General features: G+C 34.2%; 1 protein-coding gene across 1 annotated transcript in view; it reads left to right on the forward strand.

Annotated features, from left to right (window-relative positions):
* Window positions 1-221: 221 nt before the first annotated feature.
* Window positions 222-24,853, forward strand: part of LOC133321279 (uncharacterized) — a gene marked incomplete at its 5' end in the record, with an annotated part of 108,753 nt that continues 84,121 nt past the window's right edge. Inside the window, one exon of the mRNA XM_061530375.1 lies at window positions 222-560. Coding sequence (XP_061386359.1) covers window positions 222-560 — 339 coding nt within the window. The remainder of the gene's footprint in view (window positions 561-24,853) is intronic.

A 24,853-nucleotide genomic window follows, 5' to 3' on the forward strand; every position in this document is an offset into this window, starting at 1 on the left:
CTCGTTTTCTTTTGCCTGTTACAAACATATGCACAAAGACATAATACCCTGTAGGACAGTGTGGTGAAGGGTATAAAAATTCATGTAATTTCCAGACCTCTGAAAAATGATTTTTTTTTAATTCTCGACTTCCATAGACTTCTGAAAAAAATAGTTTTTGAATTGAAGATTTATTTAAAATTTGTTATTTAATTTTTTCTATTTTTCCTCTCTCTTTCCAGCTAAATCTCGTCATTTTCCGGTTAATGGCCTGGGTGCCACTAGCCAATCGTCTTCGAACGATACCCGTAATATTTACAATAATCCCTATAGCTCCTCGTCCGCGGCGACAACAGCTTCGTCTTTGCAACAGCAACAACAGCAGCAGCAACAACAACATCAACAAATGCGTCATCAACAATTGTCACAACATGTCTACAAGTCAATAGCCGGTAGTACTGGTGGTAGTAGCGCCGGCTATGATTATTCAACACCAAATCCAACGGATCAACAGGCAGCCGGCGGTTCGAATAGTCATCATTTGACAGATGCGGAAAATGCCTTTCTCAATCATAATAACGGTAAGTTTTTTGAAAAGTTTTCACAATTGAGAAACTTCGGGAGGTGTAAAGGAAGCTTTTTTTTCTTAGCAGAAAATAAAATCTTTACTTCTCCTTCAGGTCATACCTTGCTACTTATCCTTTTAATGCTTACACCTTGTCCTCGATTATCCTTTTATTTATTATGGTGTTAGTGTACTTTATAAGTTTTGTTTTCCATATCTCGGAGTCTCGTTTCATTTACCTTACGAAAGTTCAAGCAATTGCCAACCAACTGTGCCCTTTTTATTGCCCGGCCACCAAAGGTGTAAATTGCTAACCCCCTTTCCCCCCCAGGGGCATACTTATGTTAACCTATCTTAATAATAGTAGCCTTGGTATTTTTTCCATTTGCTTTAAACTGGCATAAATTTGATAGCATTTTGCATATTAATCATCGCCATATGGTGTCGAGTGTTAAAGGAGTGCTAAATCACCTACCTTTTGTCCGTAAATTATGGCCATTTTAATAAATCGTTTTGTTAAGTAAAGGATTTTCAGTTTTACATGAAAAAAGAGGACGAAAAGGGAATTTAAGCCACTAGAAAAATGGGTTAGAAATATATTTGTAAAAAATCCATGCCTTGTGCAGGCCCACGCCTCTTATAGTCTTTGAAAAAATATTCTCTAATAAATCCACGCCTCAGTTGGCCCTTGAAAAATATTCTTTAATAAATCCACGCCTCAGTTGGACCTTGAAAAATATTCTTTAAGAAATCCACGCCTCAGTTGGCCCTTGAAAAATATTCTTTAATAAATCCACGCCTCAGTTGGCCCTTGAAAAATATTCTTTAATAAATCCACGTCTCTTATAGACCTTGAAAAAATATTCTTTAATAAATCCACGCCTCTTATAGTCTTTGAAAAAATATTCTTTAAAAATCCACGCCTTGTGTAGGCCCTAGAAAAAATATTCTTTAAAAATCCACGCCTTGTGTAGGCCCTAGAAAAAATATTCTTTAAAAATCCACGCCTTGTGTAGGCCCTAGAAAAAATATTCTTTAAAAATCCACGCCTTGTGTAGGCCCTAGAAAAAATATTCTTTAAAAATCCACGCCTTGTGTAGGCCCTAGAAAAAATATTCTTTAAAAATCCACGCCTTGTGTAGGCCCTAGAAAAAATATTCTTTAAAAATCCACGCCTTGTGTAGGCCCTAGAAAAAATATTCTTTAAAAATCCACGCCTTGTGTAGGCCCTAGAAAAAATATTCTTTAAAAATCCACGCCTTGTGTAGGCCCTAGAAAAAATATTCTTTAAAAATCCACGCCTTGTGTAGGCCCTAGAAAAAATATTCTTTAAAAATCCACGCCTTGTGTAGGCCCTAGAAAAAATATTCTTTAAAAATCCACGCCTTGTGTAGGCCCTAGAAAAAATATTCTTTAAAAATCCACGCCTTGTGTAGGCCCTAGAAAAAATAAATTAATAAATCCTCGTCTCTTATAGACCTTGAAAAAATATTCTTTAATAAATCCACGCCTCTTATAGTCTTTGAAAAAATATTCTTTAAAAATCCACGCCTTGTGTAGGCCCTAGAAAAAATAAATTAATAAATCCACGTCTCTTATAGACCTTGAAAAAATATTCTTTAATAAATCCACGCCTCTTATAGTCTTTGAAAAAATATTCTTTAAAAATCCACGCCTTGTGTAGGCCCTAGAAAAAATAAATTAATAAATCCACGTCTCTTATAGACCTTGAAAAAATATTCTTTAAAAATCCACGCCTTGTGTAGGCCCTAGAAAAAATAAATTAATAAATCCACGTCTCTTATAGACCTTGAAAAAATATTCTTTAATAAATCCACGCCTCTTATAGTCTTTGAAAAAATATTCTTTAAAAATCCACGCCTTGTGTAGGCCCTAGAAAAAATATTCTTTAAAAATCCACGCCTTGTGTAGGCCCTAGAAAAAATATTCTTTAAAAATCCACGCCTTGTGTAGGCCCTAGAAAAAATATTCTTTAAAAATCCACGCCTTGTGTAGGCCCTAGAAAAAATATTCTTTAAAAATCCACGCCTTGTGTAGGCCGTAGAAAAAATATTCTTTAAAAATCCACGCCTTGTGTGGGCCCTAGAAAAAATATTCTTTAAAAATCCACGCCTTGTGTAGGCACTAGAAAAAATATTTGGAAAAATATTCTTTAAAAATCCACGCCTTGTGTAGGCCCTAGAAAAAATATTTGGAAAAATATTCTTTAATAAATCCACGCCTCTTATAGACCTTGAAAAAATATTCTTTAATAAATCCACGCCTCTTATAGACCTTGAAAAAATATTCTTTAAAAATCCACGCCTTGTGTAGGCCCTAGAAAAAATATTTGGAAAAATATTCTTTAATAAATCCACGCCTCTTATAGACCTTGAAAAAATATTCTTTAATAAATCCACGCCTCTTATAGACCTTGAAAAAATATTCTTTAATAAATCCACGCCTCTTATAGACCTTGAAAAAAATATTCTTTAATAAATCCACGCCTCTTATAGACCTTGAAAAAATATTCTTTAATAAATCCACGCCTCTTATAGACCTTGAAAAAATATTCTTTAATAAATCCACGCCTCTTATAGACCTTGAAACATATTCTTTAATAAATCCACGCCTCAGTTGGCCCTTGAAAAATATTCTTTAATAAATCCACGCCTCAGTTGGACCTTGAAAAATATTCTTTAATAAATCCACGCCTCAGTTGGACATTGAAAAATATTCTTTAATAAATCCACGCCTCAGTTGGACCTTGAAAAATATTCTTTAATAAATCCACGCCTCTTATAGACCTTGAAAAATATTCTTTAATAAATCCACGCCTCTTATAGACCTTGAAAAATATTCTTTAATAAATCCACGCCTCAGTTGGCCCTTGAAAAATATTCTTTAATAAATCCATGCCTCAGTTGGCCCTTGAAAAATATTCTTTAATAAACCCACGCCTCAGTTGGCCCTTGAAAAATATTCTTTTATAAATCCACGCCTGTAGTTGACTAGACTCCTTAAAAAAATATTCTTTAATAAATCCACGCCTCTTATCGACCTCATAAAAATATATTCCAATTCTCTAGACCCCTGGAAGAATATTCAATAAAAATTGATTTAGGAGGAGCAGGTTCGTTGAAATCGCTTTTGAAAATAGTTTCGAACATATGGTATTTATTGATTTTTTGTTTAAACATTTGTTTATTTATATCCATTGATCCTTAATCTAATGACAAAACTTCTAAAGACCGAAAGGAAAACAGAAGTATTTTTCCCAATAATGATTTGTTTACACTGAAGCCTTAGTCCTTTTTTGTCTACTTTCAAACTTAATTCAAATCAACAGCAAATCCCTTCTCAGAAGACCAATGTCCTGTTTTTTCGGAATTATTTGTTGTGGCAAATCAACAGCAACAAACAAACAAATAAATAAATCAATGCAGCGAAGATAAACTCCCTCCTAAGTCCAGTCCATATGTCCAGTATTTTTGTGAGTTTGGCAAACAATATGCTTTCCATTTGGCTGTGTATTTAAATAAAATTTCTGCATGTGTGTTTGTTTTAGTTTTGCAATCCCTAATGATAAACCTTTTTTTCGTTTAGATGTAAAGTATCACCGAAGAAACAACCCCCTTCGATAGAATTCGGAAATCTGAGATTTAGAATCAATTGAAATTGTTGTATTGTAATGTTTGCAAACACACACATGCACTTGGATGATAAGCATCAATGCATATTGGACCTAATGAAAATCCAATACAAATACTATTTTCAGTGGACAGGATAATCGTTTGGTTAAACAGTAAATTTTTTAGAACCGTGAATAAATTGTTAAAAAAATCAACGACTTCTAAAAAAATATTTTTTTATCCACGTCCTCAAAACAATTTTTTATACCCTCCACCATAGTATTAAGGGTATATTAATGTTGTCATTCCGTTTGTAACACATCGAAATATTAATTTCCGACCCTATAAAGTATATATATTCTTGATCAGGGTAAAATTCTAAGACGATCTAGACATGTCCGTCTGTCCGTCCGTCTTCTGAAGGAATTGAGATAGGAGGCTGTAATTTTGTATAAAGTTGTCTTTTGTCTGCAGGCAGGTCAAGTTCGAAGATGGGATATATCGGTCCACGTTTAGGCATAGCTCCTATATAAGGGTACCTCCTAATTTTCGGTATTTTGGGGTTCTTGAGCACGTTTTTCAACCGAATTCGCTGAAATTTGCTACAATGGGTTCTTATTGGGTTCCAAATTTCTCCACAAAAAATTATAAATATAGGTCAATTTTTTCTTGTAGCCCCCATGTACCGGTACCCTCTAATTTGCAGTATCTTGGGGGTTTTGATCATATTTTTCCACCGAATTGACTGTAATTTAGTATTTTGAGTTCTTAATAGATACCAAAATTCTCCACGAAAAATTATGAATATAGGTCCATTTTTTCGGATAGCCCCCATATAAGGGTACCCCCCAATTTTAGGTATTTTGGGGTTCTTGAGCGCGTTTTTCAACCGAATTCGCTGTAATTTGGAATTTTGAGGTCGTATATGGTAACAAATCTCCCTACCAAAAACTATTAATACTCGCCCCCTTTTTGGGGTAGTCCCCATACAACCCATTTTTATACCCTTCACCACACTGTGGTACAGGATATTATGTCTTTGTGCATATGTTTGTAACAGGCAAAAGGAAACGAGATAGACACATGGTTCCTTTTGAGAATATGCATAGAATCACTTTCTAAGTCGATTTATGCATGTCCGTCCGTCCGTCTGACTGTCTGTGCATGTTAAATTGTAAACAAAGTACAGGTCGCATTTATGATCCGAATTGGATGAAATTTGGCATAGGTCACTTATTCGGCCCAATGACGAACCCTATTGAAATTGGGAAAAATCGGTTCAGATTTAGATATAGCTCCCATATATATATTTAACCGAATTAATGTAAACGGTCCCTATATATCTTTCGATTTGCACGAAATTTGGTACAGCCTAATCATTTAGGTCTAGAATGATGTCTGCCAAGTTTCGTGAAAATCGGTCCAGATTTAGATATAGCTCCCATATATAGTTTCGTCCGATTTCACACAAATGGTGCACCAAAGTCCCTCCATATATCTTTCGATTTGCACGAAATTTGGTAAAGCCTAATCATTTAGGCCTAGAATGATGTCTGCTAAGTTTCGTGAAAATCGGTCCAGATTTAGATATAGCTCCCATATATAGTTTCGTCTGATTTCATGTAAATGGTGCACCAAAGTCCCTATATATCTTTCGATAACGTAATGAATTATGCGTAGAACGATGTATGTTAAGTTTCCTGAAATTCGGTCAAGATTTAGATATAGCTCCCATATATATTTTCGTCCGAATTAATGTAAATGGTGTACCAATGTCCCTATATATCTTTCGATTTGCACGAATTTTTATACAGCCTACTGAATTAGGTCTAGAATGATGTGTGCTAAGTTTCGTGGAAATCGGTTCAAATTTAGATATAGCTCCCATATATATTTTCGTCCGATTTAATGTAAATGGTACACCAAAGTCCCTATATAACTTTCGATTTACACGAAATTTTGCACAGTGTACTGAATTAGGTCTTAAATGATGTGTATTAAGTTTCCTGAAAATCGGTCTAGATTTAGATATAGTTCTCATATTTATTTTCGCCTGATTTTAGGTAAATGTAGCTCCAAAGTCCCTGAAAATCATTTGATTTGCACGAATTTTGGCATAGCGTATTGAATTATGTCTAGAATGATATGTGTTAAGTTTCCTGAAAATCTGTTCAGATATATATATAACTCCCATATATATGTTTATCCCATTTTAGGTAATTGGTGCACCCAAGTCCCTATATATATTTCGATTTGCACGAATTTTGGTATAGGGTACTGAATTAAGTCTAGAATGATGTTGCTAAGCTTCGTGAAAAGATCCACAGCTAGGCCGATTGACACAACGTACTGATAGGGTACTGAATTAAGTCTAGAATGTTGATGCTAAGCTTCGTAAAAGGATCCATAGCTAGGCCGATTGACACAACGTGCTGCTGTAATATAAATTACTTACCTTACTGTTTTTTTTAAACTGCGGCCTTTAATAGATGTTTTTTAAACATACGGCATTTATAGATGCCTTAAAAATATTCGTTATTAAATGCACGACTCTTGTAAACCCCATAACACATTCTTTAATAAATCCACGCCTCTTGAAGAACCCTGTTTGCAAATCTAACCGGAACAAACTTCTTATAGAAAGCCAGACGGGGCTCATCCATAAGGCTTCTCTTAAAAGCGCTGTATGGACTTCTTATAGAATGCCAGTAGGAACTTTTTATAGGAGGCCAGTAATGACTTCCTGTAGAAGGCCAGTAGGACCTTCTTACAGAAGGCTTCCTCTAGTAGTCAAGTAGGTAATTTTCATAGAAAGCCAGAAGAAGGCCAGATAAAACTCCTTACAGAATCCCGGAAGGACTATTTATAGTAGACAATAATGTACCTTTTACAGAAGGCCAGAAGATAATTCTCATAGAAAAACAGAAAGGTCTTCTTATAGAAGAAAGAAGGTAAGAAGGGACTTATTTTAGAATGCCAGAAGCGACTTCCTCTATGAGGCTTCTCTTAGGAGCCCTGTATGGGCTTCTTTTAGAATGCCAATAGGAACTTTTTATAGGAGGCCAGTAAGGACTTCCAGTATAAGGCCAGTAGGACCTTCTTACAGAAGGGTTATTTATACAAGGCTTCCTCCAGTAGTCCAGTAGGTACTTTTCATAGAAAGCCAGAAGAAGGCCAGATAAAACTCCTTACAGAATCCCGGAAGGACTATTTATAGAAGACAATAATGTACCCTTTATAGAAGGCCAGAAGATCATTCTCATAGAAAAACAGAAAGGTCTTCTTATAGAAGAAAGAAGGTAAGAAGGGACTTCTTTTAGAATGTCAGAAGCGACTTCCTCTATAAGCTTCTCTTAGAAGCCCTGTATGGACTTCTTATAGAATGCCAGTAGGAACTTTTTATAGGAGGCCAGTAAGGACTTCCTGTAGAAGGCACGTATAGACTTCTTACAGAAGGGCTATTTATAGAAGGCTTCCTCCAGTAGTCCAGTAGGTACTTTTCATAGAAAGACAGAAGAAGGCCAGATGAGACTCCTTACAAAATCCCGTAAGGACTATTTATAGAAGACAATAATGTACCTCTTATAGAAGGCGAGAAGATAATTATCCTAGAAAACCAGAAATGTCTTCTTATAGAAGAAAGAAGGTAAGAAAGGAATTCTTTTAGAATGCCAGAAGCGACTTCTTGTAGGAAACTGCTTATAGAAGGGTCAGAGGGGACTTCTTATTAAAGACCAGGCCAGAAGGGATTTCGATTTCAAACAATGCATAATCAACGCTTGTCTAAGACCCCGCAAAAATATATATTTTTCTTTTGTAGTCACAAATATTTTTTTGCACTCATAAAAATATTCTTTTATATATCTACTCCGGTTGAAGGTGCTTTTAAAAATATTTTATAAAAATTCCAGCCTTTGTAACCCCGGAAAAATATTCTTTAAAAATCAATACCTTTCTCTCTCTCTCTCACCAAGTTAAATTATTTTCTAAAAATCAGTTTGTTTTCTTATCTTCTTCCCCCCTCCACCCCTTGTCCCCCTCCCTGTAAGTAAACACATTCACATGTCTATTTACAAATTAAATTAATGTTTGGTTTTGGTCAACAGCCCCCCGTACCTCTTGACATTCTGGAAATGCGACTGCATTTATGCAGTAACATCATTTAATTAAGGATGCTTTTGTTTTTCTGGCCCAAAAAAATATCTCTTCAGATATTTTTATTCCGGAATGTGCAATGCATTTATTGATGTTATCTGCCCTTCCTCCGCCCAATCCTCCAGCAAATCTAATAGACCTGACTTTTACACAGTTCATTGATGAACTTAACTTCTGTCAAAATATACGATAACAACAAATCCTATAAAAATAAAGATGACAAGGGGGTAGAGGTGGAGGAAGATGAAGAAGATTACAAAACACAACAAGGGTAGTGTCCTGTCAGTCAGTCTGCTTGGCATGTATATTCGTTCCTTTGCTTGTTTGTTATTCTTTCAAGGTATTGCATTACCTCCCCATGAAAATGCATCAGAAGACCCTGAGCTGGGGTTGGAGATCGAACTTTCCAATATTTACACCATGCGACACTAAGTAAATATCGAACTCACAGACAATTATTATAGGCAGACAGAAAGTGAAAGAGTCCAGCACCCCGCTTCCCTCTTCCATCTTTGCGAAAATACAATTCTGACCTTTGGATTAATTGATGATTGTCTGGTCAAATGTCCAGTTTGGCAAAGATACCCTTATCAGCTGCACTTTGTTATGTGTGTATGCCCCCCACTTGATGGAAAACGAAAAATATTTGTTAATCATTTGCAAAAACTAGAAAAGAGACTAAATATATTTGCCCATATATATGTATGTCCTTCGCCCCCCCCCCCCCCCCCCCCCCCCCCCCCCCCCCCCCCCCCCCCCCCCCCCAAGTTTATCTTTGTAATCCTTTTAGCACAGATTGTAAGTAAACACAAATATGGACGTATGTATCCACATGGCTATTTTAATATTTGAATTTTATTTAATATCCAATAAAAACTATTTGTTTGAAATATATAAAATGTTATTATTTGATTTTGAAAATGGATTTTCGAAAAATTTGTTCTCCTCTCAAATGCTTTGGATATATATAAGGGGGTATTTTGATTTTTAAAAATTTGTTTGCGTATGTTATTCTTTAATTAAATGTATAAATAGAAAATACAACAACAATGACCCTATTCAATGCCCAATCATGTTCCTGGCCAATAGTATAGTTTTCTATTGGTTTCGAAATACATAAAAACCGGATTGGAATTTTGGGTATTTGAAAATAACTAAAATAGGTCGGGCCATGTCAAGACATGAACCAAGGAGGAATCTTTTTTATGAAAACGCAATTCCAAATTGCAGATAGGAAAATTGGTTGAAAAATGTGGATTCTTCAAAGTAAGTATAAGGAGATGGGACTTTTATATGGGGGTTAAGTGAAAACATGCATAGAAACTAAAAATGTCCCGAAAACATACGCGACATATAGTCAACATTTTCAGAGAATACATTTTTACCAACAAATAACACATATAGAAGGCCTGCAGGAAAATCTTATAGAAGGCCAGAAAGTATATCGGATATAAATTCAAAAGGGACTTTCTATAGAATATGATCCAAAAGTTCAGATCTGACCTCTTCTTATAGAAGTCTTCTGGGACTTTTGGAGAAGGCCAGCACGGGCTTTCTTTAAGAATGCCAAAATATACTTCTTATAGAAAGGTAGTATGGAAAGTACCTTGGTCTTCTTATATATATGAAGGGACCAGCAGGTACTGTTTATAGAAGGCATATGGGGCTGTTTATGGGAGGTCAGAATATACTTCTTTCAGTAGGTAAAAAAAAACAAATTTGAGTAGGAAGCCTGTGAACACTTCTTATTGAAGGGCCGAAGACTCTTTTTGTGAAAGGTTAGAGGGTACATCTCATAGATGTTCAAAATGAATGTTTATAGAAATCTGTTCCTATCGAAAATTAGAAGAGACTTCTTACAGAAGGGATTTCTGTTGAAGAAGAACCGAAATGATATCGCATAGAAAGCAAAATTTGACTTCTTATAGGATATAAAGATCAGTAGGCATAATGTCAAAAATCCCTATAATAGCGAATATTTCGGGGGACTGTTATATGGAAATTGGACTGTTATACCACATTTGAAATACCAACCATCCTCGGAGTAATATCAATGCTAATTTTCAAACCTCCACCACAAATATTGGGATCACTATCGTGATTCGTCTTAAAATAAAGAATATATAGCAAAACCTTCATATGCACCAACTTACTGTATACACGTTTTTAAACCTCCAGGAAGCCGGAACACGAAAGGGGCGGGACGATTATATGGGAACTATGTCAAAATATGGACATTTATTTTCTACATGGATGTTAACTACCCTACGAAAACTAGAAATGCCATGGTACAGCCACTTGGGTTGGGAAATGCAACTTCGGAATATCGAAAATTTTGTGAGATACCAATATGGAGGCTGTGATTACGTTTCGGTCATGACGATTCTTTTATCCTCCACCATAAGCTGGAGAGTACATTAAATTTGTGAATATTTTTGAAGACTTGTAGGGACTTCTGATGGTGTGCCAAAGGGTACTTCAAATAAATATTAATATAGGCTTCTTTTAGAAAAACAAAAAGGACTTATTATACTAGGCTCTTGGAGGCTTCTGATTACAAGAAATGTTTGAAGGCCCAAAGGTCTTCTTATTAAAGTTCAAAAAGCTAATTGATACTGTTTATAGATGCTCAGAAGCGACGTCATATATAAGAGGAAAAGGACTTCGAATTGATGTTCAAAGAGAATTTTTATAGGAGGCCTAGGTGTACTTCTTACGTACATCTAATTAGAAGTCAGAAAAAAAAATCTTTTAGAATATCAGAGCCAGAATCTTCTTATAAAAGCTGACGGGGCTTTTCATCAAAAGTCAGAAGATTTTTTATTAGTCCTGCTACTGATTTTCAGTGGTAGTAGACACAAGTTCGGCAGATTCCAACAGCCAATTATTCCTACCCTCAATTCTCTCTGTAAAGGTAAATTAATTGTTTTTAGTGACTGCTTGCCAAACGAAGAGGGATTTAATAGCTTCGTCAAATGAAAACGGTGAAAAGTAATAAAAATCGAACTTGAAATGGGGTTTTCTTTATAAGAACATATTTTATCTCTTTTATTGAAATCCACCCACTTTATATAAAATCGTAGATCATTGATGGAGGGTGTTTTGCTACAAAGGATATATTTAGAGATCATTATGGGCTAGGTGGTTCCTCGTCTCTAAATGATGTTATAATGGCCCGTGCACATAAGTGCATATGTTTGAGTTTCAGTGGCAAAGCTAAACTATTTAGAGCTATTAGCGTTTATGACGATAGGCGTATTTAATGATGGGTAATAAAAGAGGAACATCACTTTTTTGAGCAACTGGTTTAATGGTAGTTATAATTAACACATTAAACTGCACATACAAAGAAAGATGTTGAGCATCGAGGTAGAGGGTTTAATGATATTTTATAAAATTCCTAAAAAATAATATTTTTTAAAGAATATTTTTCAGGCACACAAAAGTAAGGTTTGGATTTTTAATATTATATTTTAAAAGCCATGCCTTACATAGGTCCCGAAAGAAATATTTAAAAAATCTACGGATAGGTTGAAAGAAAATATTATTTTTAAAAGGCCTTTAAGTATATTGCATATTTTTGAAAAAAATATTTTAAAAATCTCCCCGAAAAAAAAAATATTTTAAAAATCTATGCCTTATATAGGTCCCTGAAAAAAATATTTGCCTACTTTTGCCAATTAAAATGAGCATCATGGGTATGAAACCTCCACTCAGCTCCATGCAAATAAACATTAAGCCATTAACATATATCACCTGTAATAAGACACCATATAAAATTTATTACACACACACTCGCACACATGCATATACCATGACCTGAGGATGCTACTCTTACATAAAAATCATTTAGGTTAAAAAGCGAAAATGAATTGTTATAAATGGCAATCACAACGACATATCCAATAAACGGATTTTTTTCTGCTGACAGCCATTAAAAGAGAAAAAGGGAGAGAGAGGAAAATAGAGCACCTTTTTTACCTTCACTGCTAGCCATTAAGCAATTTCATATTTGACATACTCACATGGTAGTGGTGGTGTTCATATGTTGAAAAAGATTCATGACTTGAAGTGCTGTATGATCATAAAACTCGACTTAAAATGATGCTGTTGATGCGAATGATAATAACCGGCAGCGAGACATCAGCTGGCATCATCTACATCAGCATCTTCATCAGAACGAAATTACAACGTAAAATGTTGACTGTGCAAATATTGTAATAAAAATAAATTAGTAAAGTAGGACACGACAATCGTAAAATATTTTATTTGTATAGTGAGACTAATAAACCGATATACAGATATGGATATAAAAAGTCCTGAGTCCTTGTGAGATAGTTGATGGCACTTAATTGGTAGGTAGGTATTTTTGTTATGACTATAAAAAAAGCAAAACAATTGTGAACAGCCAAAATATATTAGGAATTTGTGGAGACCCTTGAAAAATATTCTTTAATATATCCACGCCTCAGTTGGCCCTTGAAAAATATTCTTTAATAAATCCACGCCTCAGTTGGCCCTTTAAAAATATTCTTTAATAAATACACGCCTCAGTTGGCCCTTGAAAAATATTCTTTAATAAATCCACGCCTCAGTTGGCCCTTTAAAAATATTCTTTAATAAATCCACGCCTCAGTTGGCCCTTTAAAAATATTCTTTAATAAATCCACGCCTCAGTTGGCCCTTTAAAAATATTCTTTAATAAATCCACGCCTCAGTTGGCCCTTTAAAAATATTCTTTAATAAATCCACGCCTCAGTTGGCCCTTTAAAAATATTCTTTAATAAATCCACGCCTCAGTTGGCCCTTTAAAAATATTCTTTAATAAATCCACGCCTCAGTTGGCCCTTAAAAATATTCTTTAATAAATCCACGTCTCTCAGTTGGCCCTTTAAAAATATTCTTTAATAAATCCACGTCTCTCAGTTGGCCCTTTAAAAATATTCTTTAATAAATCCACGCCTCAGTTGGCCCTTTAAAAATATTCTTTAATAAATCCACGCCTCAGTTGGCCCTTTAAAAATATTCTTTAATAAATCCAGGCCTCAGTTGGCCCTTTAAAAATATTCTTTAATAAATCCACGCCTCAGTTGGCCCTTTAAAAATATTCTTTAATAAATCCACGCCTCAGTTGGCCCTTTAAAAATATTCTTTAATAAATCCACGCCTCAGTTGGCCCTTGAAAAATATTCATTAATAAATCCACGCCTCAGTTGGCCCTTGAAAAATATTCTTTAATAAATCCAGGCCTCAGTTGGCCCTTAAAAATATTCTTTAATAAATCCAGGCCTCAGTTGGCCCTTGAAAAATATTCTTTAATAAATCCAGGCCTCTTATGAACCTTAAAAAATTCTTTATAAATCCACGCCTTGTGGAGACCCTTGAAAAAATATTCTTTAATAAATCCAGGCCTCTTATAGACCCCTAAAAAATATTCGTTAATAAAGCCAGGCCCCTTATAGTACAAAATAAATCCACGTCTCTAAACCCTTTTTATTTCCAAAAATCTTATATTTTCAACATCTTCTCTGAAAATAACGACCATCTAGCAAACAAATCTCATCCCACCCCAAAATTTATGGCTTCCTTTAGAAGCCTCTTGATTTTATTGCCAAAATTTTATGGCTCTTGATGAAGTAGCAGTGGAAATAAACATGGCAATAAAACAGCTCAAAAAGCTTTTAAAAAGGGATTTTTAAAAGCAATTTGCGAACATCGATGCACAATGGAATGCAATGGAATTATAACAGTTAAAATTGCAGCTATAAAAATACATATCGGAGAATGAGAAGAAGAAGAGGAAGAAATAGTGCAGAGAAATTGCACAAAACTTGGCACTGTGACAAATCGAAAAAGGACATTTTTGAACGTTACGTTAAAAGCTTTCGGTAATAAATATTTCAGGGGCTACAATTAGGAAACTATTAAAAATTGAATAAAAATGTATTTTGGTTTGTTTTTCATTTTACTTCTAAGAATCTCGAACTAAAATTTCGTGCAAATTTATTAAATTCTCCTTTCCGATAGAAAAATATGTTTGCACGGTTTGAAATTCCTTTACAATCGTTATAATATTATGTGCAATTTTATGTCCAGCAATGCCTCTGTTAATGTTGTGTTGATACTCCTGCCTTTTGTCGGATTTTAACATTTCATCATCTCTCATGGATTACAACCCCTAACATTTTGATAACTTCTGTTCTGCAAACTACTGAGATTCTTTTTACAGAGGGGTAGTTTATTTTAAGGATATCTGCAATGCCATTAACAGTAGATAACCTAACCCCCTTTGCAGATTTACTCCTTTATATTCGTTCAGTTTATCTAAGGGATGAATTTCCCCTCCATCTGTGCAGAAATTTCTCCTCATTGTGTTTAGGGGAGGATAGATACATTTAACTTTGGATAACATGTAAAGATAAATGTTAACTAAGGGTTGACTGTTATTTACACTGGTATATAACATACATGTTGAGGTGTAACATTAGACATAGGGCTAGGTGTACCATAGAACGTAACATTTATATTGATTAAACCGCTTAATGTTTTGCAGTTGTGATAACAGCTCACATCGGTGCGAAATAAAAATATTACCAGAAAGTTATCACAAAAAGTAGACCACTATAGAGTTTCAATTATTTTTTATTGATAATCGATTGATGTCGATAACGCAAAATTAAGGATATACCTTTAAATGTTTGGTCATCAATTGATACTACTCCTGTAGGATGCATCGGTCTTTGTTTTCGTATAGTTTCGATCTATTCGGTATTTTAAAGATGTGCGGCATATTTTCCACTTTATCATTTAATTGTAAATCTTATCAATATCAATATCGCATCCAATTTTAGGTATTTCGATGGTCATTGATGTATTTAAAAAGCGCAGTAACAGTAATTTGGTATTCTGAACTGTTAGTGGGTAGATAATTTATTTATTTTCGCAATAACCTTCATATAAAGATCCAAAACATTTTTGAAGGTTTCCATTTTCCGAAGTGGTTGAAAAAAATCTTAGAAGATTTTTTAATATAGGTAGGTATTTTGGCATAATCTCCAGGTGCCGTGTCATTTTTGGCATTATTAAGGCTTTAGCCGCATTTTCCAACCGAAGTACATATAAATGGTCATTGTGGGTTTTTGGAGAATAAATCAATATAAATACGAAAATCGAAATCGTTGTATTTTGTGAAAAAATGTGGCATCTTCCCAGAAAATCTATGCTAATAAAAGAGAAAAGAATGGCTGCCTGACTGACTTAACGATTCAACGCCCAGATGAAACGGCTGCAGGTAGAATATTGAAATGTTAAGTAAGGGTCACTCTTGGTCCAAAGTTGGGTTTTTGGAAATTCGTACTAGAACGGCACGAAAAGTACCAAATACGGTACCATTTGTAATTGGCGAACCACACCATAGAACTCTGAAATTTGGATTTAGGGTTACTGTGTTGTAGGATATATGTACCAAAGTGGTTTTGGACATTCGAACTATAAGTATCCGAAAAGTACTAAAATGTACTAAATTTGTTACAATTTCGTAGCATATGAATGGATAGAACTAAATACTTGAAATTTGGAATACGAATGAAGGTTAAAAAGTTGGATAGATATATGGAGGTGGTTTTGAAAACGTGTACTCATGTATACGAAAAGTACCAAACTGTACTGAATTTGGTACAATTTGAACATAGAGATGCGGGTGGAGCTAGAATCTTGAGATTTGAAATGAACATTACCGTCAGAGTGTAGGATTGGGATATGTACGTGGTTTTTGGAAATGTTTTACTTAGGGTGAACCGATAGAGCAGGAATATTCAAATTTGACGTTATGATAACTTTAGGCGTGTTTGATTGGGGTATATAGGAATTTTTGGAAATGTCTACTAATGTGTACTAAATGACACTAAATTTGGAACAATTTGGATTTAGAGTGAACCGATAGAGCTAGAATCCTTACATTGGGTAATACGATTTCCATTGCATTGCATGGTATAGATAGTATTGAGATTATGTACGTATGTGTACTAAATGGTATTAAATTTGGTATAATTTAGATTTAGATGAACCGAAATGAATGGTTCAAATTTGGCATTCTGCGTTCTTATTAGGTAAAAACGACCTTCACAGAAAACTGTCAATATTGAAGGCATGTAAAGAGTCCTCCCCATTTCGGTATTCTGATAATCTTAAAAGCATTTTTAATCAAAATGATTGTTATTTGGCATTCTGAGTTCTCAGATGGCAAAAAAAAAGGCAAAATATTTTCCAGAAAGATTTTTATATTTCTTTAGGCATAACGTATAAAATTTCATCTCAATCGAACATACGTAGAGTATTTAGTGCAATATTTATGTATGAAAGTTATGTCTAAATTGCGAAAAATCGGTTCAGATTTAGATATAGCTCCCATATATATTTTCGTTCGATTTAAGACAAATGGTGCAACAAAGTCCCTATATATCTATCGATGTGCACGAAATTTGGCATAGCCTACTGAAGTAGGCCTAGAATGATGAACGTAAAGTTTCTTGAAAATCGGTTCAGATTTAGATATAGCTCCCATATATACTTTCGTTGGATTTAAGGTAAATGGTGCGCCAAAGTCCCTAAATATCTTTCGATTTGCACGAAATTTGGCATAGCGTACTGAATTGAGTCTGCAATGATGTGTGCTAAGTTTCGTGGAAATTGGTGCAGATGTAGATATAGCTCCCATATATTTTTTCGTCTGATTTAATGTAAATGGTGCGCCAAAGTCCCTATATATCTTTCGTTTAATTTCATGTCAATGTTCTTTCGAAAAGGCGACGTCTGTTAGGAAACTATGTAGAATATACTCAAAGTGGTGAAGGGTGTCATATAGTCGGCCCAGTCCGACTTTACTACTTTCCTTACTGGTTTTATGTGAATATTCCGTAATTCGCATTATATTTTACAATTTAATAAAAAATTAACCGGTAATTATTAAATCACGTACAATTATAACGCTATATCGGTCGCTAAGATTGTCTTACATCAGACTTATACTACAATTTTTGATGAAATTTGATATTGTTGTCTTGGATTTGAATTTGTACAGAATACATTTTCCGACAATTATCTAAAATGTTGTATGATAGTTTTTCTCATCTGCCAAAATATTAATTTCATTTGTCTTCCAGTGCTTCGAAAACATTTTATGGAAGATATGTTTTAAACTCTAAAATAATTGAAAAATTGAATGGCATACAATAATAGATTTTTCATATTTTTCTAGTTCTGAAAATGAAAAACTCCATATGATTCCTATTTGTACTCACTTAAAGTGTCTGTTTTTGGTTCCCTGGTCGTTACACTTTAATGAAATCCTCCATAAGTGTATTTGAATTCCTAACGGAAAATCTGTGCACTTTTAACGGTTACTATGTGGAAACATATACGTTTCTGTTAAATAAATATTTTAAGCTCTCTGAAACAATTATAGCACCTAAAACTAGGCAACAATAGTAATAACAGTTTTATTAAAACTATAACGCCAAACTATCTACAGAACCGACTATTGAAGTTTTATCCTGTTTACAAAACAATTGTAGCTTCCGTGAGAACTTCTCAAACCACAAAATAGCTTTTAAACCATTCAGCTTTTACTGTTTTAACATGTTCAGATAAATAATGGAGTATAAAAAACTGTGGGTAGAGCATGCTTTCAGGCTGTAAAATATCGAAAATATGTGACATACTTCGAGGTGTTAGATAATGTGAGAATTTGAAAGCATACTTTAGGGGAACTTAAATTTTTGTTATTTGCAGCTAAAAAGAGGGGTATATGGGGAATATGATAAGATTATTTTGCGATAGCATAAGGGAATAAATCCGAAGCATTTAAAGCACACGTTTGCCATGGAGAATTATTTCAAATTTTTGTGATGAGAAGATTTTGACTATATCTTCTGGGGGAACTAAACCGTGCAGATAATCAAACGCATGTCGTTTTGAGGTGTAAGAATTTTGAATTAACGGAATCTATTCAGAACCATTTGAAGTATAGTTTTAATATTAATGACGGTTTGTTTTTTGAAATAAATTATAATTTGAAAGATTTTTTAAATATGGTTTCGGTAGCGAACATTTTGAAATTCCAGTATATTTTTGGAAAAAATATTCAGAATTTCCAAACCTAGTTTTAAAACCAGTAAGGAAAGTAGTAAAGTCGGACGGGGCCGACTATATGATACCCTTCACCACTATGGGTATATTAAAAACGACTATTAGCATGAACTTGAATGAAATAAAATATGTGATATTTATCTAAATGTGAATCTACGTAGATCTATCCATAAAGTATGTAAATCGACTTCAAACAAATATAAATAGGTCATCCGTTGTGCTATGTCTGTACTTCTAGAAAACGAAACTACATAATTCTATGCTCAATTTTGTACGTTGTGCAAAATTTGATGTCAAACTGACTAACATGAGGAGTTTGATGCCCAATTTACTTGAAATCGGGCCAAATATTAAGCGATTTCAAACAAACTTGTCACAGGATACGTTATACTAATTTCAGAACGTTTTGTTCCTATTGGTTCCTTGGTGTGTCAAGTACTTAAAATCAATCTATAATAAAAGGGAGCTATATCTAAGTGTGGACCGATTTTCACGAAACAACGCAGACATCAATCTAGGCTCAATTCAGTACGTTATGCCAAATTTCGTGCAAATCGAAAGATATATAGGGACTTTGGGGTACCATTTACATGAAATCGGACGAAACTATATATGGGAGCTATATCTTAATCTGGACAGATTTTCACGAAACTTTACATACATCATTCTAGACCTAAATGATTAGGCTGTACCAAATTTCGTGCAAATCGAAAGATATATAGGGACTTTGGGGCACCATTTACATGAAATCGGACGAAACTATAAGTGGGAGCTATATAGAAATCTGAACTAATTTTCATAAAACTTGGCAGACATCCTTCTAGGCTCAATTAAGTACGTTATGCCAAATTTCGTGCAAATCGAAAGATATATAGGGACTTTGGGGTACCATTTACATGAAATCGGACGAAACTATATATGGGAGATATATCTAAATCAGGACCGATTTTCATGAAAATTGGCAGACATCATTCTAGACTCAATTCAATACGTTATGCCAAATTTCGTGCAAATCGAAAGATATATAGGGACTTTGGGGCACCATTTACATGAAATCGGACGAAACTATATATGGGAGCTATATCTAAATCTGGACCGATTTTCACGAAACTTTGCAGACATCATTCTAGACCTAAATGATTAGGTTTTACCAAATTTCGTGCAAATCGAAAGATATATAGGGACTTTGGGGCACCATTTACATGAAATCGGACGAAACTATATATGGGAGATATATCTAAATCAGGACCGATTTTCATGAAACTTGGCAGACATCATTCTAGGCTCAATTCAGTACGTTATGCCAAATTTCGTGCAAATCAAAAGATATATAGGGACTTTGGGGCACCATTTACATGAAATCGGACGAATCTATATATGGGAGCTATATCTAAATCTGGACCGATTTTCTCGAAACTTGGCAGACATCACTCTAGGCTTAATTCAGTACGTTATGCCAAATTTCGTGCAAATCAAAAGATATATAGGGACTTTGGGGCACCATTTACCTGAAATCGGACGAAACTATATATGGGAGCTATATCTAAATCTGGACCGATTTTCATGAAACTTGGCAGACATCATTATATGCCTAAATGATTAGCCTGTACCAAATTTCGTGCAAATCGAAAGATATATAGGGACCGTTTACATTAAATCGGTTAAATATATATATGGGAGCTATATCTAAATCTGAACCGATTTTTCCCAAATTCAATAGGGTTCGTCCTTGGGCCGAATAAGTGACCTATGCCAAATTTCATCCAATTCGGATCATAAATGCGACCTGTACTTTGTTTACAATTTAACATGGACAGACAGACGGACAGACGGACAGACGGACGGAATTCGGACATGCATAAATCGACTCAGAAAGTGATTCTATGCATATTCTCAAAAGGAACCATGTGTCTATCTCGTTTCCTTTTGCCTGTTACAAACATATGCACATATAAACAAAATTTTAAATATTATAGAAGTTTTGAGGAGTTGAAAGCATATTTTATTGAATAATAACATGAATCAAACTAATTTCTTTAATTTGCAGTGAATTTTTGGAACTTGGATTTTCGGGTATATTTTTAGAAGCAAAATTTTGAAATTCCGAATTTGTTTCGGATGAATTTTAAACATACTTAGCTCAATATAAATATTAAAAGTTTTGTAATACCTTAAGATTACCCTATAAAAGCAGGAAATTTTAAATTTTTATTGCATTTTGGAAAGGTACTAAAATACCTATTTTTGTGAATCAGAATGGTTTGCCATTTGCAAAACGATTTATTTCAATTTTAGAATTTACAGATAATAATAAAACTTCAAAAGATATTTTTGAGAGCAAGATTTTTTAATTTACAGGAGAATTTATTGAGAGTATTTAAAAAAAATTTTGGCGAGCAAAAATTCATTTCTATTTGCAGAAAAAATATTTGAGCAAATGTACAGCATATTTTTAGGAGAATTTATTGAGAACATTAAAAGCATACTTTAAGGGGAGAGACATTTAATAGATTTTTTTTTTTGAGAGCAGGAATTTTTTGAATTTGCAGCTGAGTGTATTGAGAAAATATAAAGCATACCTTTTGCTTTGCAAATAAGTATGAATGAGTGAATTTGAAGTATACATTTGGGAGCAAGGTTTTTTATTAATAAATTTCGAGAAAAAATATTTTGAGAACATTTAAAGCATACTTATAGGTGCAGGTATGTTTGATTTTGCAGGAAAACACATTGAGAACAAATATAGCATATTTCGAAGAGACAGAATTTTTTTGTATTTTGTAGAACAAAATTTTGAGAATATTTAAAGTATAGTTTTGAGAGCAAGAATGAGTAAAGAATGTGGTAAATCTAAAGCATACTTTTGGGAAAACAAGATTTTTCGTTTATGGATGGCAGGAAGAAATAGCATACTTTGAGGAGCAAATGATTTTGTATTTTGGAGAACGAAAATCATTGAGAAGATGTGAAACATACTTTCGGGAGCATGTGTTTTGTAGCAAAAAAATTGAGTTAAATTTCAAGGCATACTTTTGGGAGCAATATTTGAAATTATTCACCAAATTAAAAGCGGAGACTTTGGTTTTTCTGAAAAATGCATTGAGAATATTTAAAGCCTATTGCTGGGCACAAGAAGAGTTTGTAGTTTGCAGCCAAAAAATATTTCAATAGCATACTTTTAGGAGCAATATTGACATTTTTTTGAGCACATTAAAGGACAAAATTTTGTTTTACAGAGCAACATATTGAGAATATTGAAAACCTACTTTTGGGAGCCAGAAGTGTTTGCATTTGCAGCCAAAAGTTTTTTGAGCAATTGTAGAGCATACTTTTGGGAGCAAGATTTCTTCTTTGGAAATATTGGGAAGAATATGGAGAGATTTTTCAAAGCATATTTTTGAGAGCACGATTTTTGAATATTGAGAAATATTTAAAGCATATATTTGTGAGCACGATTTTTGAATATCGAGAGATTTTGAAAGCCTACTTTTGGGAGCAAAGATTTCAATTAAAATGTTTAGAGATTTTCAGAGAATATTTTTGGGAGCATATCTGAGAGATTACCAAGGCATATTTTTGGGAGCATATCTGTGAGCAATATATTGTATACTTTGGTGAGAGTAATTATTTGTTTTTCCTTTATGAAGGGAGATACTGAAGAGAATGGAGAATCGTTTGAAATTCCTTTACTGACATGACATGAGAGAAAATGTAGTTTCCCAACCTGCTCACCAGGTGAGCGGCATAGAAATGTTAGTTGGTGATAACATGAAGATTTATTGTGAGGGTATTTTTGTTTTTACAATTGAGAGTAATACCAACAACTTCACCACCACCAAGGTGGTAGTCGTTTAATTTGAGGTCTTTGCAGGTTTTACGAAAAATGCGGAGAGTACACGGTAATGAGTTTCAATTGCTGTTCTGCGAATGAACTGCCGAACTATGGACAGTTTGCTGCGAAATGTTATTGCACAACCAGCAAACGGAGGAGTTTTTTCATCTACTTCGTCGTTCGTAGTTTGCCATTTGGTTTGGCTTGGCTATGACTTTGTTTTTGGTGGAGTTTTTAGGAGCTGTTGTGTCGTGTGACAAACCAGCAGCCAGCCACATCGTTTTTGGAGTACAAAATACACGGACTTGTCGTGAGCTGGCTGGCTGGCTGACTTTTATGTGGAAAAGGCTGTTGCTGTTTGCCATTTTCGGTGTTGTTGTTGTTGTTGCTGTCGTTAGTTCTCTATGAAAATGCAATGGGATTTTTCCGTATTGTTGTTGCTGCTGTTGTTGTCATTGCTGCTGCTACTACTGCTACTTCGGCTGTTATCTGTGCTGGAAATGGCTGGCTGCAGGGTGGCAGTGTGGTGGGAATGGCATTAATGGTGGTTGTGTTGCTTTTGCCCGGCTCTGTGTGGTTGTCGTTGCTTGTAGCAATTTCGGTTTGTTGTTATTGCTCTTCTTATTGCTGCTGTTATTGTTCTCGTTGTTGTTGTTGGTGGGCTGCTGTTGCTGCTTTGCACAAAACGATGTGTTTTTTGCATCCTTTATGGCTTTTCAGGCAAACGTAAAAATTTCAGTCTACGACGAGACGAGTTTATCGTGCGTCCAATTTTGCTAAGGCAACGTAAAAGTAGGAAGCGAATGCCGCCGATTTAAATGTGTGTGACGAAAATATTGAACCAAAAACACACAAGCGCACACACATAGAACGAAAACGAAAAATTAACGAAATACTAAAAGTTGTGAAATTAGAAATTTGGTTTTTTGCGGGAGTTTTGAAAATCAAAAAGAAATTCAAAAAAAAAAAATATTTTGTGTATCAATGTAGAAAAGTGAAAAGTGTGGAATTTTTTTAAGTGTTTTGAAAAAAATATATAAGTGAAAATTTTGGAAAAAAAAATTTTAATCCGAAAAAAAATTTCAGGTTCCATCTGGCATAGCGGCTTGTCAACACATATTTTTTGTAAGCATAATCCGAACATTTTTTTCCTACCATATTGTATGCCACAGCTATTTGGCCTTCTCTCGACATTGTTTTGGTTTTCGTTTTCATGCTGGAGGTTTGTTTTTTTGAGCGCCACAATAAACAAACAGCAACAACAAATTCCGCTTTTCCTTTAGTTTCAAAGGGAGGGGGTGAGATATGAAGTCTGCTCTCCAAAGGAAAAAACATAAACATTGAACCAGCAGGGAAATAAAGCAGCTGAAAAATTCCCCAACAGCCTGGCAGGATGGCTGGCAAGTCACATATGACGATGATGATGTTGGTATTCTGTATGGGTTCATCTCGAAAAGGCTTTACAGGGTCGGGCGAAGTTGTTTTGTTTTTTAGATGATTTTTTTGTTTCTTGATTAATTTTCCCCTCCGACCCTCAAAGGAAACCTTAGCTGGCGACTCACAGATGTTTTTTTTTGGTGTCTGTCTGATTTTTTCTCATATTTTTTTCTTCCTTCCTTTTTTGGTGCCTATCATAATTTTTCTTTCGTTCTACATTTTCATAACATTTCACAATTTATTTTAAAAATTTTCAAGTGCGTGATACGATGCTAACCAGCAAAGAAACATACACAAGCAGTAATTTGTATGCCGCAATTCATCTACTTCAAGTAAAAAAGTGATTATGCTTCACTTTAGGCGTAACAAAAAATAAAATAAATAATAGAAATAAAAAATCTACAGAAAAGAAAAAAATATAATAACAAAAAATTGGAATTCCAGTGGAATTCTCTTCTTCTTCTTCTTCTTGTTCTTTATTTTTGCCCTTAAAATACAAACCACCAACTTCAAAGCAGTCCTCGACTTCTTCATGAGAACAGCCGTCTGGTTTCAAGCGAAAATTTAATTAAATCCATTTTTGGTAGAAAAGTTTGGCGCTTTTTTCTCTATGGTGCTACTGCTAGACTTTTGCTCACCGTTTCCTCCAGCATTTTCACAAAATATCATGATTTAAGTGATTGTTTGCCAACGAAATTTCTTAAGATTTTTTGTGGGTGTGGGAACGTATGAGTGTTGTGTATTTTGTTTGGGTTAATGTTAAGCATACGCATTGTGACACTCCAATATTAATATTAATTATACGTGGAGGGTGACGGAGGAGGATTATTTAAATGGATGTAAAATAAAAATTCCTAGGAATTTAATAACTTAAGGATAATGTTTTAAACAATTACAGAGAAGGATGGAGAATTTTTGAATTTAAAATTTGGAATTTTAAATGCAGTCCTTGGCATAATTGTTAGGAAAAAATCCGAATAGGTCCAAATTGAGATTTTAAATTGTTGTAGATCATTTAAAAATATTGTCACATAAAAATTTTATGTAAAGTAAAAATTCCTAGGAATTTAATATCTGAAAGAAAATGTTTTAAATAACTGCAGAAAA

The sequence above is a fragment of the Musca vetustissima genome, unplaced genomic scaffold (genome assembly GCF_032173495.1).
Source record: "Musca vetustissima isolate MV318-11 ecotype Yass unplaced genomic scaffold, APGP_CSIRO_Mvet_v1 utg57970, whole genome shotgun sequence".
Lineage (NCBI taxonomy): Eukaryota > Metazoa > Arthropoda > Insecta > Diptera > Muscidae > Musca > Musca vetustissima.